This window comes from Leuciscus leuciscus (genome assembly GCF_965113295.1).
Source record: "Leuciscus leuciscus genome assembly, chromosome: 22".
NCBI lineage: Eukaryota > Metazoa > Chordata > Actinopteri > Cypriniformes > Leuciscidae > Leuciscus > Leuciscus leuciscus.
The window spans coordinates 18,173,413-18,188,421 of NC_138746.1; the positions used below are offsets into that span (position 1 = coordinate 18,173,413).

At 37.1% G+C, this 15,009-nt stretch overlaps 1 protein-coding gene across 2 annotated transcripts; it reads left to right on the forward strand.

The window, feature by feature from the left end:
- Window positions 1-9: 9 nt before the first annotated feature.
- Window positions 10-10,683, forward strand: slc38a6 (solute carrier family 38 member 6). Of its 2 annotated transcripts, XM_082153091.1 has the most exons (16): window positions 11-269; window positions 1,566-1,687; window positions 1,895-1,968; window positions 2,136-2,188; window positions 2,417-2,456; window positions 3,152-3,230; window positions 4,895-4,977; window positions 5,062-5,120; window positions 5,194-5,253; window positions 7,293-7,343; window positions 7,518-7,597; window positions 7,681-7,781; window positions 8,674-8,798; window positions 8,874-9,018; window positions 9,138-9,232; window positions 9,874-10,683. In XM_082153091.1, exons 1-16 carry the CDS (start codon window positions 183-185, stop codon window positions 9,955-9,957), a joined length of 1,338 nt encoding a protein of 445 aa, XP_082009217.1. In that variant the 5' UTR covers window positions 11-182; the 3' UTR covers window positions 9,958-10,683. The 2 variants fall into 2 exon arrangements, with proteins under 2 accessions (XP_082009218.1, XP_082009217.1); XM_082153092.1 differs by lacking the exons at window positions 8,874-9,018; window positions 9,138-9,232 and having other exon boundaries at window positions 10-269.
- Window positions 10,684-15,009: the final 4,326 nt, after the last annotated feature.

The following is a 15,009-nucleotide window of genomic DNA, read 5'->3' on the forward strand; positions in this document are numbered from 1 at the left end:
ATAAAAAGACATGTGACCGTTCGTCAATAATCACGTGAAAAGGGATGTTTACGTTTGCTTGTGTTTCTGTGAAGCCGGTGGTGTGAGAGCCGGGCACATGTACTGACGGACAGCGGTGTCTAAGAGCGAATGGCCGGCTTTCGGTCAGTGCAGAAGGGTAAAGAGACACTACACGGTGGAACATGGGGAAAAGCGGCGCAAACTACAGCGTGCAGACGGGGAGCGAGTATGAGCCCATCGGAGAGGAGAGCAGACCGCTGTTAGCCCAGGTAAACCACAGCCAGTCATTGCTCAGTTACAGAAATAAGAAGAAGAAGAACCAGAACAAGAAGAACGAAAGGGCTGCATTTTCTGTCCCGCGAGAACATGTGTAAATAATGACTAACAATTACTAAGATACTTCGGTTTATTGTTGATATGCTTATATAGCACATATAAACAATTTTGTATTATCATCATGTATGGAAGCCCATTTTCGCCACATGAGAAGTATGATATAATAAGTGGGAAATAGATTCTAAGTGAAATTATGGGACAAGTCATAATGATAACATAAAATCTCTACTTTTTGTCGCATTGTGGCTTCTCAAAATGTCATCCTTTTTATCTCATAGTTATGATAAATCTCACATTTTATGTAAAATTTTGACTTTTTATCCCATAATTGTCATAATTTATTTCATAATTTACTTTTTTGTCTCGTAATTATGACTTATTATCTTATCATAATTGTGACATCATCATAATGTAGACTTTTTTTTGTCAGAATTATGATTTATGAAAGCATGATTTTTTTTAAACTTATGTAGTGGAAATGGGCTTCCATATGTATGTTTTATTATGTATTTATTAGATTATTAGATTTTTAGATATTAGTGGACATAATAATATATTTAAAATAATTGAGGTTGTCCCCATGTTGTGTCAACCCTGTTACCATCATCTATTCTTTTTCTTATTAAAATGCCGTAAAAATTCTTAGTATTAGCTACTTCCCAAAATTTTTAACTGCACATTAAGATGACCATTTTTTAGCACTTAAAGCATTCTTTGTCTGATAGAATGTTTAAAATTAAGACTCTTTTTGATGGGTCAATATTAATTTGGATAATAATAAGCTTCATTTTTTTTAGCACAGTATAAAATGTACAAAGTGCTTTGCAGTGCCATAAATGAATACAATTTATGTGACATGTCAAAGTAAATAGGCCTAAATGTGCATTATTAAAGTAAATCCAGTCTAAACTTCCCATTCACAGTGCTGTACTAGTTTTAGAAAACTGTGCTGGAAATGGATAGAGTATGTGTATTTCACATCATGTTATCTTTCACATTCTAGTCATTTTCACATCACATGCTGATCTTATGCAATTTTATTGTCTTTGCTTGCAAAGATTTCGCTTCCCTTTGTGCTTCCAGAAATGCAGTGTGTAAGCAGACAATAATGACATTCATCGGGCATGCTTTGTCTCTTGCCTAAAGTCAAGGATTAAATTAGCTTCAGTTTATTCCAGTGTGAGCTGCGCTGTCATGTTTAATTTCTGATGCATTTATCTTCCTCACAGGATGTTCAGGTTAGAGGTGCGTCCTTCATGTCCTCTGCCTTTAATCTGATGAATGCTATCATGGGTAGTGGCATCCTGGGTCTCTCGTATGCCATGGCCAATACGGGCATTATCGGATTCAGGTACACGCAACGCACAGTGTTCCAGATTCAATACAAGCTTAGCTTTTTTGACAACATTTGTAGTATAATGTTGATTACCACAGAAAATGTGATGCATGCATCCCTTTTTTTAAACAAAAAGTGCAGTTGCAGTAAGGCACGTACAATGAATAATCCTTTGAGCTTGAAGATCAGGTGTTTTTTCAACTCTGCATGTGTTCTTCACAGTATTCTGTTGCTCGTGGTCTCCAGTTTGGCTGTTTATTCTGTCCATCTCCTGCTGCTCCTCTGTGACAAGACAGGTAATATCAGCTCTCACTTTTGACCTCTTCTTTACCCTACTCACTCCTGTTTACCTTACATAATCTGTGACTATAACTCCTCACAAGTTGTACATCAGGTCAAAAATCTGAAATGATCAGATTGTACATTGTAACCGATCACTATTGCATACGTTTATGTATGTTAGGCATCAACTCTTATGAAGCGCTTGGAGAGAAAGCCTTCAACAGACCTGGCAAGGTTGGTTAATATCACAGATCTAATACCTAGCTCTATTTATTTGATTTTGTCTTTGTCTGAAGATTGCCTGCTTTTAATTTGGAATAATGCACTGCAATGTTTCATTTTGTTATATGAATAAATAACTCATCATTCTCATTATCCAAGTACTCATCATAACTGAATTCACTATAAATGTGAAATATGCCTTGTTACTCCTGTAAAACATGTTTTACATGTTTTGTGCAGATTCTGGTGGCTTGTACTATTCTCATTCAGAACATTGGCGGTGAGCTTTTCACTTTCACTTTTTATTTAGATGGTTAAATTATATTACTTAATATTACCCCAGAGGCAGAGAGTCTCTTTCTCTTTTACTCTCTCTCTCTCAGTTTGAACACGTTTTATTGGGAGGATATGACTTTAATTTATGTATTGCCAAAGAAGTTAGCATAGCAGGTTAACCTCTGAACAACAGCTATACTAAATAATGGTGTAAAGTGAATATGGAAATTAAAACTGTTTCTTCTCTTTCTTTCTGTCTTTCACTCCACACTGCTCACTACTCACTGTGAACTGTAGTGAGTATTCTGTATGTTATGTGGTGTTTAGTAGCAGTAAAACAGACTATGTCTTATTAATCTACCATAATGACTTAACAGTCATTTCATCTCACTTTTACATTGTCTTTAGAATGGCAGCAAGTGTCTGATTGTGTGAGAAAAATGTTTGGCTGCAGTCAGGTTTAATCTCTGTGTGTATATATGACCATGTGATATGAATTTGTGGCTGTTAGTGTTAGTTCAGAGTATGTTGACCTCAGCACTGTGCTGGGTTTTAAAAAGGCTGTGTCTGTCTGTGGAATGGTTTGGCTTTTCTGAGTGGATTTGTGCGTGTGTGAGATTGCTTTATGAGCTGTTATAGTGCATGTTGGAGGAGTTGTATAACATGTATTTATAATGTGCTGTCCTTCTCTTTCTTTAGCTATGTCCAGCTACTTGTTCATCTTGAAGTCTGAAATGCCTGCAGCCATCACCGGCTTCATGAGCAAAGAGAGTTCTGGGTAAATAAATATATGCTGGCCTTACCACACCCCTTCTAATAATGTGCAATGCAAGTTTCCATTATGAATAATTTTTTTTCTGTTCTCACTGAAATTGAAATGCTTATTGAAGAAACTATATTTGCTAATCAGATCATACAAAATGTTTAAAATGAGCATAACAAAAAGTAGAAACCAAACAACCAACAAAATGTCTTATTTACAGTGTCATTTTGGAGAACAACTCAGATTAAAATGAAAAAAGTATCTAATAAAGATACTTTTATTAGGCAAGGACACAATACATTTTCATTTCACAATACATAGATTGAAAGTGACAGTAAAAACTTTTATAATGTTACAAAATATTTCTGTTTCAAATAAATGCCGTTTTTTTTACTTTATATGTATCACAGAATCCTAAAAAGATAAATGTATCACGGTTTCCACTAAAATATTAAGATGCACCCCAAACGTTTGAATGGCATCGTATATGGTTTATCAGAACAAATATGATTTACATCTGAATTCCGTGTGTTAGAATTCATACTAAAACAGAATCTGGCTGAATCCACAGAAAAATCCACGGGGAGAGACAAAACTGAAACACGATTCAGGAAGAGAGATAGAAAGGGACACTTTCACACAGGATCATTCACTCTCTGGCAGATAAACACTCTTTCTCTCGATCCTCTGCCTTTAAGCGAGTTTCCAAAAGAGAAAGTATTCCTGAGTAAGAATGTAACGGTCATTATTTTATTAGCCGCTGTTCTGAGCTGTGGTTTGACTGTGCCCCGTCCCCACACAGCTGGTTTGCATTACAGGTCCGTTCACGTAAATCTCGCACATATGTTCTGCCCAATGAGAGTCGTGCCTGCCCAAGATTCCCTTCACCAGCACAATTACTGTGACCAGACCCAGACACACACAAACATTACTACTCTCTCTCTGGGAGGAGCAAAAATCACAACCCCGGCCACAGTATACACACTTGAAACTGTAGTCATTTACTGTAAAATAACATTATTCTTTCAGTGGAGTAATTTATCTTCATTTCTGCGAGCGGATCAGCTGGGCTGTCTAATACCTCCCTGTTTTTAAGAGAGAACCACAGGAGATCTCTCATAAACACCAACCTGTTAAAGATTCAGTCTCTCAGTTCTCAATCATAATTTTTTTTGTTTAAAGTACTCTGTTTAATATTGGCAAAGCATCAATAAACATACTTTTCCTTAGTTTTTTCCCATATTTCTGTGGAAAGCTTTTTTTTTTCATTTCTTTTTTTTCAGGATTATCTTTCCATCTATCATCTATCGTATTTAGTAAGGATATATTAAATTGATCAAAAGTGGCAAAAGATGTTAGGAAAATTTCTATTTCAGATAAATGCTGTTCTATTGAACTTGTAAAAATATTAAGCAGCACAGCTTTTTTAACTGTGACAATAACAATAAGAGTAGGATTAGTAAGAGGAAATGTTTCTTGCACAGCAAATATTAGAATTATTTGTAAAGAATTATGTCATTTTCCAATATTACTGTTTTACTGTGTTTTTGTTTAAATAAATGAGCATAAGAGACTCCTTAATAAAATGAGACAAATATTCCCGACCCCAAAATCTTTAAATTTGTGTCCATCTTCACTTTGTGTCATTTTGTCATGCATTTCTTTTCTGTCCTCCATAGAGAGTGGTTTGGGAATGGCGTTATCCTACTGATTTTAGTCACTGTAATTATAGTGTTGCCATTGGCTCTACTTCCAAAGATTGGTGAGTATCATCAGGGTTTGTTTTTCTCAATATTGTTAATGTGTGTGAGAGAATACATATCTTTGTTTTTTGTGTTCTCCTCAGGTTTCCTGGGATACACCAGCAGTCTTGCATTCATCTTCATGTTGTTCTTTACTGTAGTGGTGAGATGAGTCTCTCTATTTATCTGTCTGTCTCTCTATCTTTCCCATGTTGATGTTTTCATCTCTCTCACAGGTGGTGGTGAAAAAATGGTCCATTCCCTGTCCGCTACCATTAAACTCCACTATGAGCCTGGTAAAGAGAAAACACACACACACAGAGACACACACACACACAGAGACACACACACACACAGAGACACACACACACACAGAGACACACACACACACACACACACAGAGACACACACACACACAGAGACACACACACACACAGAGACACACACACACACACACACACACACACACAGACACACACACACACACAGAGACACACACACACAGAGAGACACACACACACAGAGAGACACACACACAGAGAGACACACACACACACACACACACACACACAGAGAGACAGACACACAGACAGACACACAGACAGACACACAGACAGACACACAGACAGACACACAGACAGACACACAGACAGACACACAGACAGACACACAGACAGACACACAGACAGACACACAGACAGACACACAGACAGACACACAGACAGACACACAGACAGACACACAGACAGACACACAGACAGACACACAGACAGACACACAGACAGACACACAGACAGACACACACACACAGACACACACACACAGACACACACACAGACACACACACACAGACACACACACAGACACACACACAGACACACACACAGACACACACACAGACACACACACAGACACACACACAGACACACACACAGACACACACACAGACACACACACAGACACACACACAGACACACACACAGACACACACACAGACACACACACAGACACACACACAGACACACACACAGACACACACACACAGACACACACACAGACACACACACAGACACACACACACAGACACACACACACACACACACACACACACACACACACACAGACACACACACACACACAGACACACACACACACACAGACACACACACACACACAGACACACACACACACACAGACACACACACACACACACACACACACACAGACACACACACAGACACACACACAGACACACACACAGACACACACACAGACACACACACAGACACAGACACACACACACAGACACAGACACACAGACACACACACACACACACAGACACACACACACACACACACACACACACAGACACAGACACACACACACACACACACACAGACACAGACACACACACACACACACACACACAGACACACACACACACAGACACACACACACACAGACACACACACACACAGACACACACACACACAGACACACAGACACACAGACACACAGACACACACACACACAGACACACACACACACAGACACACACACACACAGACACACACACACACAGACACACACACACACAGACACACACACACACAGACACACACTTGCCTAATACACCCCAAATGAATACCCAAAAAACAATAATAGACTTCAGTACGACCCATCTAAAACCTTAATTTTCATTACAACAGACAGGCTAAAGTATGGAAACCCATTTCTGCCAGACAAAGTCAAAATTATGATACAAGTCATACTAAATATTTCTGAGATAAAAAGTATATTGACATAAAAGTTGAAATTTACGTACTTTAACTTATTACATTTTGAGACAAGACATATACTAATTCATAATTATTAGATTAAAAGGTCATGACTGAGATTAAGAAGTCAAAATCTTGACAAATTAAAATTATGAAAATCATAATTTTGACTTTCTCATAATTTGGATTTTTTTTTATTATAATTGAGATTTGACTTTCATCTCATAAATATGTCTTGTGCCACAATTTTGAGTTTTTATGTCATAAAAAAAGCATGCTTTTGTAAAAAAATTAAAAATAATTCTTATGTAGCGGATATGGACTTTTGTGGAGTACGTTTGGATCCAACGCTTCAGAAACTGGAAGTAGCATTGTTTTAATAAGGGATGTGACCTTTGACCCTCTTGAGCCAGAGGTCAAACCTTTACTTCCTGATATTCAGCTACAGATACTGTAATCTAAATATCAGAAAGTAGTTTTTCATTCTGTTCCTGTCCTGATTTCATTCTAATCTTCATATTCACATCAACTTCACATTTTGTTTTTCTATCCGCAGAGCTTAAATACCTCCGAGTGCACCCCACAACTGTTTGCGATCTCTAGTAAGGTGAGTGTGTGTGTGTGTGTGTGTGTGTTTTCCTGAGAAAGGAGAGCTATGTTTTGATTTAAAGACCGCCTTGCAGGACTATTAGAAACCCAAATATTAGTTGTAATATTATAGCATAACCGCACACACATCAGGAGGGTGAGAAATGACTGTGTGTGTGTGTGCGCATTGCAGAGTGCTTATGCTGTCCCAACAATGGCTTTCTCCTTCCTGTGCCATACGGCGGTTTTACCCATTTACTGCGAGTTACACAGGTCAGTTCACTCAGTTCTTTCTGAGCATCTGCCACATATATATAATCTGTTGTTGCCTTATGGTATGAATGTGTGTTTTTCAGACCCACAAAACGGAGAATGCAGAATGTGACAAATGTCAGCATCTCGCTTAGTTTCGTGGTCTATCTGATCTCTGCTCTTTTTGGATACCTCACCTTCTATTGTAAGAACATTGCTCAAGCTGCACAACAAGATCCTCAAAGTGTTTGTTTTGTGTGTTAATCCTGCTCTTGGAGATCGACCTTCATCCCTGTATTCCACAATGCAACTCTTGAATTGACATTTTTAGTGTCACAAAAGAGCTGGAAGTAATGTCAGACCCTGACCGTTATTTTAAATCCAACCAATGTGAAATTACCATTTTTATTTTGGAGATGATAACTAGACTTACTAAATGCAAAATAAAAAATTCTTAAAATAAAATTTTATTTAATTACCAAAAATCTCAAATTCAACCTTTGCAATATGAGCAAACCATCAGTAATTACACTGGTTTACAAACCTAAACTACACATCATTTTGAATCATAGTCAAGTGTCATTTTCTCATGAATCAGACTGCACTGGTTGTACTGTATGTTTTTTGATTCACTAAAAAGAACAGGTTCGTAAGAGTTATTTGTACATTTGTGTGCGTACAGTTAAGACAACTCGATAGAATGATTTCCTTGCCATTATTTTGCAGTAAACCATCTTTCTTTTTATTTCATAATCAATTCAGACTGCAAATGCACATTAACAACTGGAGTAAACATGATCCCCTTTGCAGTGAGGCCGAAGATTCAGGCAAAACACTAATATTTGAAAAGTTGTTTTACGGTTTCACAAAGTATCTTTAAAAATGTGATGAGAGCCAGTGTATACTAATTAGTATTCTAATATTCCAATATGAATAAAGCCCATTATTAGCTGCATGAGGTGTGTTTGGTTAGTGTTTTTGTCTCTTGGTAGACCCCTGGATTATAATCTTTACTGTTCCAGTTCAGTACTCTTTGGATTAATCTGTTAATGACGAACATAAATTGATTGATCTGATCTAACCCTCTTTATCCGCAGCACATGTGGAATCAGAGCTGTTGCTAGGATACGACACCTACCTACCACGGGATGTTTTGGTTATGTCAGTGCGTGTCGCGATTCTATTGGCCGTTCTGCTCACTGTGCCGCTCATTCACTTCCCAGTAAGTCAAACACCAGACTGTGAACTATTTAATAGAAGAAATTCAGAAAACAAATCCTCCCTTTCTTTTTCTCAGGCACGTAAAGCGTTGTTGATGTTATGCAAGAGAGAGAGGGAGTTCTCCTGGCTCTCTCATTCACTTTCCTGTATTTTCATCCTCACTCTTGTGCTGCTGCTTGCTATTTTTGTCCCTGACATCAGGAATGTCTTTGGTGTGGTCGGTGAGTGTTTGTCCATACTTGTATGTGCTTGACTGTTAAATTCACTGCTCAACAGTTAAACAGGTATGTTTGTATTTGTGTGCGTGTGTGTCTGCATACCTTTTCATGTGTGATTCCAGGCTCTACGACCTCCACATGTTTGCTGTTTGTGTATCCGGGAATGTTTTATTTGAGAATCAGCTCTGAGCCAATCAGATCTCTCAATTCAGCAGGGGTATCTAAAGTCTTGCATACATTCAGTACTACATGCATGAGTTGCTTTGCACTAGACTGTTAGTTCTGAGAGAATTTTACCCATTTGTTATACTCTACTGTTAAAAAGTTTGGAGTAAGAAGCCTCTTATGCTTACCATGGCTGCATTTATTTGATCAAAAATATATAATATAATATAATAATATATATAATATTATACAATTTTAAATAACTGCTCTTTGTTTTAATATCTTTTAATATGTCTGTGCCGTTGTTTTGTCTCAAGATGCAGACCAGTAATGTTATTTTCTAAGGCACGTTTATAAAAGCCACTTAAATGGCCTAAAAGGCCTAATCCTGGCTTAATGTAAAGCCCTGTCTGTGAAACCAGACCTTAATTTTTTTTGTGAAAACAATGATGCAGTTTTTTTCAGGATTCGTTGATGAATAGAAAGTTCAAAAGAACAGCATTTATTTGAAATGGAAATCTTTTGTAACATAAAAAAATCAAAATGATCCCAAACTTTTGAGCGGTAGTGTACATTATGTCTGACTTTACATGTTTTTGTAACGTAAAGTTTGTTTTTACACTTGATATGTTGATTGTCACTTTCTTTAATTTTCTTTCCATAAGCATCTTTTCCACCTTTCCTCTTTTCTAGGCAGTTTTTCTGTTGGTCATTGGCCTGGTTGTGGGTGTGCTGAGCCTGTGTGTCATCATTGTCTCCTGGGTTCAAGGTCCTTGACCTTTAACTTCATCATTGTGGGACACGTTGCACTGCACGAGTCGTGAGCTCAACGCATCCCGGTTGTCTCGCCTTGAAGAAGAACCTTATTTTACAGGTTATACACTAGTCAGACTCTGTTTACTGGACCAAATGCTGCTTCAAGAAGGGAATCCTAATGAGATGAGATACTCCTAATGTTCTCATAATCCTGTAATGTCACTTGAACACTGAACAGAGGCACAATCAAACCCACAATATCCAGCAAAGCAGTGAAATGCATAGCAATCTATTCTGAATGTCTGAACGACACCCGAGTTTGACAATCTTTGAATCAGATGGTTGCCGTGATCTGTGAAAGACAGATGAAACCAATGAATGAAGCAGCTGCACATTTTTCAAATATCTAAATATCTGCATAAATCTAATATCCACATTCAATGAATTGGAAAATTGTTCTGATCGTGCCTGTCTGGAAAGAAAAAAAACTGATTTATTCATTGTCTTTATATGGATTAGATTTTTGAAGATTTTTCAGACCTTTCTGGGCATTTCTTCACCAACGCACTATCCAAAGATTTTTTGTGATGATTTTCTTGCCATTTTAAATGCAAATAATAAATTGAAAATATATGTTGTTTGTTTGTTTGTTTGTTTTACCATTGAAACCCTGTTTATATGTCCAAAAGGACAATTTGTATGTATTTTTATGTGGAATTAAATAAATAAAGGGAAATACGAATTAAAGCTTGTTTCTCACTGGCTTGTGTACTGTGGCATCTGGAATGGAGTCTGTGATCCATGTTTAGTCTAAGAGATCCAAGCATTACTGTGTGTTTTTGCTGGTTTGCATGTGAGAAAGATTGATAGACAGGCTGATTTTTCTTCATTGATTTGGACAGAGGGTTCTCTGTATGTCAGATAATGGAAAACAAATGCTCTGTGTGTGTGTGTGTGTGTGTAGTCTGTGGCCTTTGCTCTCTCCTGCTGTTTCTAATATGCTGCATTAGCTTGAGGGACCGCCCAAAGTAAGCCTGTCTGTAACACATTCACAGACATGCAATCTTGCATAGGCTTACTTCGAGAAATCTGGTAGTTGTGTTATTAATGAAGTGTGTGAATAATAAAGCATTGTTCAGCTCAGGATGGCCGTAAGATTTCAGCTGCAGGTAAGGGATGTGGTCAGTGATAAGAGAACTGCTTTGTGTGACATGGTTACTTGAGTGACATCCCCAAAAACGCATGATGAAACCATGAGATATAATGGAGATGAGGTGTTTTATGGTTTGCAGAGGATTGGTGTTCAAGTGAATCTCACAAAAAAAAACATGTTTAACAAAAGAAAAATATTTGGCAAAAAAGTATTTTCTTTTTGTTTTATTGCAATATATATATATATATATATATATTTAAATCCCATTAGCAATGCATATAGACAGTTTAGCTTTCTCATTGCAATCATTTTATAGCATTACATAAAAAAAAGTAAAAAAAAAAAATCTAAATATATACAACAAACAATGGGTTAATACAATTTCAATAATATATTATTCTATCATTACTTACTTTTACTTGTATTCTTTTTTATTTTATAACTACATAATTTTTATAAGAAATGTCACAATACTTCTTTGTTTCTTCTGTTTTTTTTTTGTGGTGAACTGTTTGAAAGGTTTTGTGATTCACCCTTTAACTTTAGATGTGAGTGTCTGTGAGTCAATAAATACATGAGTAAGACATTTTAAAAATCATGTGTGGGCCTTTTGAGTAAACGTGTAAAGAAAAAAAAAAGCCTTTAAAACATCATTTCATGCTAACTTTCAAAGAGTGGAAAATGAGATCCATGGCTCTTGGGAGTTATGTCTCTTTTCAGCCTGAATTTAGTCCTGCAGATAGCTCTACCTTCAGACCGCAATCCATATTCACACACCAGTAGAAACATCTGCTGAGTGTTAACCACTGCCTACAGAAGGTGATTTTCCTATATGACTGTCTGATTTCTTTTCATGCTGATTGGTCCTTTCATGCTGACATCTGCTTTTTCCCTAGACTTTTTCATCTCTGTTCTTCCCGTTCCTCCTGAATTGATTTTCATGCTCTATCAGTAACCGTGCTCCCTGTGTCACAGGCATTCAGTAAATCATTCTGAAGACTCTGTTAGGAAGAAACAAACACCCAATCACACACTTACCTCTATTGTGACTCTTATGTGTTCTCTAAGATTCTTCTCCTCTTTTTCACTCTCTCTGCCTTCTTAAACCTCTAATTCTGCTTCTGACGCCTGGTCTGAGCTGAGACCATATCACATCTGGAGTTCATTTTACCCCCCCCACACACACACACACACTGCCCTGTGTCACACACGTTCTCCTCTGCTTTAAAACACTTCGGTTCTGTCCTCTCTGCTCTCTCTCCCTGTCACTCTTTTTTAACTTGTCTCCCTAAACACTCACTCCATCATTCACTCTCTCTTTCTTTCTCTGATTTTTGTTTTTCTTCTTTTACGCCACAGCTGTTGCCATTCCCAAACACTGAGTAATAATACCAGCCAGTAAACGCACACTCACACACACTTTGGCCTTTCACCCATAAATACCTCATCCACATCTCTATGAGTCGCACGGCCTAACATGGAGTAGCAACAGTTCAATAAATGTAAGCGAAACAGTGTGTGTGTGTGTAAATGACAGATTTGGGAACTATTTCAAACTCCTGCTATGTGTAAGAATGTACTGTATATGGGCGTTGAATTGGATTTGGAGGCTTCTAGTGTATTTGTGTTTGGTCAGGTATGGTTTATGTCTATAACAGAGCTTCAGTGATGCGTGAACTGGGGCTTGTTGTGGGATGCAGCACATCTTAGTAACTATCAGTTATTTTTTGTTGTTAAGTCTGTCCTCTAAACTAAATTTTCATCATGATATATTTTTGCAATAGCTCAAAACAATAAAATCACTCTAAAAAAAAAAAAAACATACAATAGACTACTTGTAGGCCTACATAAATCAAGACTGTTTTTTTCCATTCTTTTTATAAGAACAAGGATGGGGCAAATTGTTTGTTTTACATTTATGTCTTTTAAATGTCATAATATTATGCAATTTCCTTTTAATGTCACTGTTTCATGAATTGTTTTTTGTTGCTTAACACTGTAAAAAATATTTTCATGATTTATCACAACATTTTTTCTTTTGTCAAATCATTAAATCAACTTAGATCATTCATGTGGGTGAGATAGCATAACATTTTGAGTTTCTGTTTATTAAACCTTCATTGTATTAACTCAATTTTAATTCCAATGAACTCAAAATGTTAAGGCAACAGGTTACTTTTTTTTTTTAAGTTAAACCAACAACTATTTTTCTACAGTGTATAAGCTTTTTAATAGAAAATTCAATTGTGACAATTTACCTCACTACTGGGACAACAGCTTATTATAATAACTAAGACTATAAGGTATGTGCATACAATGAAATTATATATAAATAGCCAAACACCATGGCACTTATATGTCCTAAAATACACATTTACTCTGTTCTGAACACATACTCAGGATGAACTGCCTGATTTCAGTAACATCTCCAGGGCTGCGTTTCTAAGCCTAAACTGATCGTAGAACAATTGCCACCTATAGTCTCTATTCTCTACGATCAATTTAGGCTTACGATGCTTTTGAGAAACACAGCCCAGAACAGTTCTGTTCTTCACAATGGCCTGAGTTTAAACTCTCCCACACTGCGCTCTGGGTGAAAAGGGCAGTTCTTTAATGAAGACTCAGGAGGAGGCTAAACCATGAAGACCATTAAAGGTGATTTGGTGCTGAATACCTGTTTTAATACTGGTTCATTCCACACAAAACTCTAGAGAGAGAGAGAGATGCTGATATGTAAGGGCATGACAGCTGGAACAACAAAGTCAGAGGACTTAACTTATGGGTAGCACTATATGAAGCTGTCCATAAAGAAACTGAACATGTTTTTTTTTGTGAAATTCAGGTATGCCTGATGGTTGAATACTTGAGTATGAGTGTCTCCTGCTGGATATTTGTGGTGCTACAACAGAATCACCAGAGTGGATCCACCAGACCTCAGCTTCCCATTGACCGCTTCATCACTGAAGGTGACGGTCTGAGATGAACTCTTATTCTTCACTTCTCTGTTCTCAGACAGCGGACACTGGACAGAGCGGAGAGTGTTTGGAGTCTTCCCTTTGAATTTACACAAGCTGGAAAAGAGATTTATACATAAAAGGATAGTTCACCCCAAAATTTTGTCATCATTTAAGAATGTTGGTAACCAGACAGTAGACGGCACCCATTGACTTCCACAGTATTTTGTTTCCTATATGGAAGTCAATGGGTGCCATCAAACTGCCATGTTGATGCCATGGTGCGATTGGTCTGTTACCAACATTCTTCAGAATATCTTCTTTTGTGTTCAACAGAAGAAAGAAACTCATATGGGTTTGGAACACTTGAGGGTTAGTAAGTAATGACAACATTTTTGGGTGAACTATCCCTTTAATAGACTTTATAGACCTGGGCCAACTTAATAAGAGCCCACAAATTGTGGGCTCTTATTAAGTTGGCCCAGGTCTATAAATCCAGGTCCAGTGTATACACTCAACCCATTTTGTTCATGTAGACAATTACTATTCATTATACAACATGCTGTTGCCTAAAAATAAGCCTAGCCTGTATATCTAGCATTTAAGCCTTCACAACAAAGGTTTTAAAAATCATGTATGAGAAACATTCTGTAAATGCAGTCAAGTGTACCCAGATTTGACTTGTAAATACAAATAGAGGCCTATTATATAACTTGTATACATTTAATACTATGGTTGCCTACATATTCTGTTTATATAGCTAGTATTCATTCATTTATTTGTTTACTGATTTACTGATTTATCAATAAAAATGGGATGATGTTCATGATGTTCAAACTATTTTATGAGCCTAACTCCTACAAGATACAGTATTACTATAGCCTACCCTTGAGATCAAGTTAACCTTCCAAAAATATTTATTTATTTAATATACAATTGATTATATATTTATTCATTTGTTTATTT

Excerpts from the sequence above, each read along its gene's own strand:
- slc38a6 (XM_082153091.1), top strand. The coding sequence starts at position 183 with ATGGGGAAAAGCGGCGCAAACTACAGCGTGCAGACGGGGAGCGAGTAT. Across the intron at positions 7,598-7,680 it reads ATTTACTGCGAGTTACACAG|ACCCACAAAACGGAGAATGC; the intron begins GTCAGTTCACTC and ends TGTGTTTTTCAG. Across the intron at positions 9,233-9,873 it reads GATCTCTCAATTCAGCAGGG|GCAGTTTTTCTGTTGGTCAT; the intron begins GTATCTAAAGTC and ends CCTCTTTTCTAG.